Consider the following 3,250-nt stretch of genomic DNA (forward strand, 5'->3'; position numbering starts at 1 on the left):
CTGCCTCGTCCTCTAGTTGAGCTTTCTCCTTTGGCATAATTTGAGTTGTTGTTGAAATTCCAACCTCGTCCATGACCACGACCTCTACCTCGTCCTCAACCTCTACCTCAAACATAATGCCTTCTCTTGTTGTCAGAGCTTTCTTCTATTTTCTTTAGATTGACTTCCATCTTGAGAAGTTGTTCTTTGATTCCTTATTTCTTTTTCAGTTTTTCTTCATAGGCTTGGAACCTTCCTTGAAGTTGCTCAATCGTCATATCTTCTAAATCTTTTGTTTCCTCAATTGTCACAACAATATGGTCAAACTTCGAGTCTACTAATCGAAGTAACTTTTCAATGATCCTTACCTCTTTTAACTCCTCGTCATTTCTTTTTAATTCATTAGAAACAGTCACAACCCGAGTAAAGTAGTCAAAAATTAACTCTGATGCCTTCATGTGTAAGGACTCAAATTCTCCTCGTAATGTTTGGAGACGAACATTCTTAACTTACTCCGCTCCTTTGTAAGAGGTCTCTAGCTTCTCACATGCTTCTTTTGAGGAGGTTGCACCAACAATCATTTCAAAAGCATCTTCATCTAATGATTGAAAGATAAGATACTTTACTTTATTCTCTTTCTTCTTCAAGTCTTTTAAATTCTCTTTCCGCGCTGTAGTTAAAGTGGCTTCATTTTCTGGCATTTGTAGCAAAATAAATGATTACAGAGCCCCATAGTATATCATTAATTATTTTTTATTCTCTTATCTACTATTTTCTCTCTTACAGTTAATATGAATCGATTAATTATGAGCTTTAAAAATTTAATCTTGTTTGTAATCATTAAAATTAACATTATGAATACATATATGTTAACAAGCTATTCCTCACAAACCTCACAAAGAATGACCTACACACTTAGAAAATATTTATATGTAAGAGCATACGGGCACGTCATGTGCACCCAATAGAGCCTTTATTTTAATACTCCAATTGTCGAACTTACTTCCCTTTACTTGTGGAACTTGGAATGACATCATGCCACCATTTACCATAATTCACAAACTGAGCGAGAATATGGAGATTTTGAATGCACGGATGAATTCGGAACGTTGAAAAACCTTGGGAGGAACTCGAGTAAATTTTCGATCAACAGTCAACGCCGGTCAAAGGTCAACGATGGTAAACGGTCAACGTTTCTGCTTAGTTGACTTGGCTCAGTGGCTTGGGTCAGCTCGGTTCGACTTGGTCTGGTTTGCCTCGGCTTGACTTGGTTCGGTTTGGTTTGACTTGGTTCAACTCGGTGAGTCGAGTCAGCTTCAGAACAGAAAAATTCGCGTTCGGTCTCTGATCGAGCTAATTTTTGCAGCGTCGTGTTACTCTCGTTGTGATCTTTGATTTGATATGATATACGACTATATATAAGTTTACACACCATACAATGTTCGCTGACGATTCTCAAAATATTGACGATTCTCAAAATATTTCTGATTAAACAAAATTTTATCGGACCTTCAATAAGATATATTATTAAAAAAATGACAACCTTTATAATTATAGTCTTTTTTATTCAATTTATTGGGAATTGTTGGATTGACTGTGTTAGGAAAGGCTTTAATTTATTTTCTTTGAACAAAATTAATTAGTCATTCCCGAATTGAAAGGCTAGTCGGACGATTAATCAAACAAAATACAATTCATTTTCACAATCATTTTCTAAGCTGTTTGTCTTTTTTAAATGTTCGTGGACGATTCTCAAAATATAGCTAATTAAGCATAATTTTATCTTCCACAAGATATATTCCCTGATAACCTTCGTTCCAAATGAACAAAAGAAAATTGACAATCTTAATTATGGTACTTTTTTATTCAATTTATCCGGAATTCTTGGATTGATTGTATTGGATAAGCCTTTAATTTCATTTCTTTGAACAAAATTAATTAGTCATTACCGAATTGAAAGGCTAGTCGGGCAATTAATTAAACAAAGTACAAATCATTTTCACAAGCATTTTCTAAGCTACTTGTCTTTATTTATATGTTCGCACCATTCTCAAAATATTGCTAATTAAACATAATTTTATCTTCGATAAGATATATTAGGTTTTTTTTTTTTTAACGTATCAACTCACAGCATAACATCAGTATACTTTTGTGTAGGTTATACAGTTGGCGTTTTCAGGAGTTAAACCCTCATTTTAAGATCACAAGAGGAATGAATAGAAAGTACTAAAAGCTTTCAATAACTTGTGCAAACCACGAGCATTCAAGTTACCAATAACATTGTGTCAGTTGGCGCTGAGTTCTATGGAACAAAAGCTACATAACTGGCTCAAAATATTCGTCCCCTATATACCCACCTTGTAAAGCCATTCTCACGTTTGTCTCAAGACAAGCTGGGCTATCCCTCAACAATTCAGCAGCATCATGATTAAGGGGGTCCTCATGATTTGGTTCCGTGAAAAGATGATATAATCCATAAATAATAGTGTTTATGTTGAGGACAGGCTTCCAATCTTCTCGTAAGACATTGAGGCAAACATTTCCTTCCAAGTCAATATTTGGGTGGTAGACCTTGGTCTTACACTTAACCTTTGGTGCGTCATGTGGATAAATAGGGGGAACTTCAAAAGAGAACACAAATGTGCCATTTTGATAATATCCTTCATCAGGTTTAATTGAGACCTCAAAATTCATTAAATCATCCTGGCCGTTGGGGAATGATATTTTGCAAGCTTCGGGTAGGTTCAGCTCAGTGATATCTTTGTGAAGACGCAATTCCCCAGCGCATTGCTTTTTAACAGGTGTACCTCCTGTGTTATTCTCAGCATCTTCTTTCTGTTTTTCCTTTACTTTAAATAGTCGAATCATATCTCCTACAACTGTTTGAGCAAAAACCTGCGCAAAGAGAAACACCAAACAGAGAAATTGACGGGGGGGAAATGAATGAATTGATTTAACCCACGAGAGAAGAGAAGAGATTATCGGGTGGTTTTGTGGAATTTGAGAAAAGAAGAGAGAGAGAATGAGTGGCAGTGGCAGATGACAGATACGTCATACGTGGACCCTATTTCCGCAGTTGCAGCTACACCCCACTATGGTCTTCGATAAGATACAACCTTCTATTTGAAAAAAACAAATTAACAACATTATTAATTATAATCTTTATTTAATCAATTTATTGGGTATTGCTGGATTGATTGTATTAGGCAAGGCTTTAATTTCGTTTCTTTGAACAAAATTAACTAGTCATTGTGGAATTGAAAGGCCAGTC

The 3,250-nt window shown here is 35.4% G+C and overlaps 1 protein-coding gene across 1 annotated transcript; it reads right to left on the bottom strand.

The window, feature by feature from the left end:
- Positions 1-2,192: 2,192 nt before the first annotated feature.
- LOC18042565 (NEDD8-conjugating enzyme Ubc12) lies at positions 2,193-3,007 on the bottom strand. The gene has a single exon (XM_024184581.1). The coding sequence runs from the start codon at positions 2,845-2,847 to the stop codon at positions 2,296-2,298; it is 552 nt and encodes a 183-aa protein (XP_024040349.1). The 5' UTR covers positions 2,848-3,007; the 3' UTR covers positions 2,193-2,295.
- Positions 3,008-3,250: the final 243 nt, after the last annotated feature.

The sequence above is a fragment of the Citrus clementina genome, unplaced genomic scaffold (assembly GCF_000493195.1).
Source record: "Citrus clementina cultivar Clemenules unplaced genomic scaffold, Citrus_clementina_v1.0 scaffold_5, whole genome shotgun sequence".
In the NCBI taxonomy this organism is placed as follows: Eukaryota; Viridiplantae; Streptophyta; class Magnoliopsida; order Sapindales; family Rutaceae; genus Citrus; species Citrus x clementina.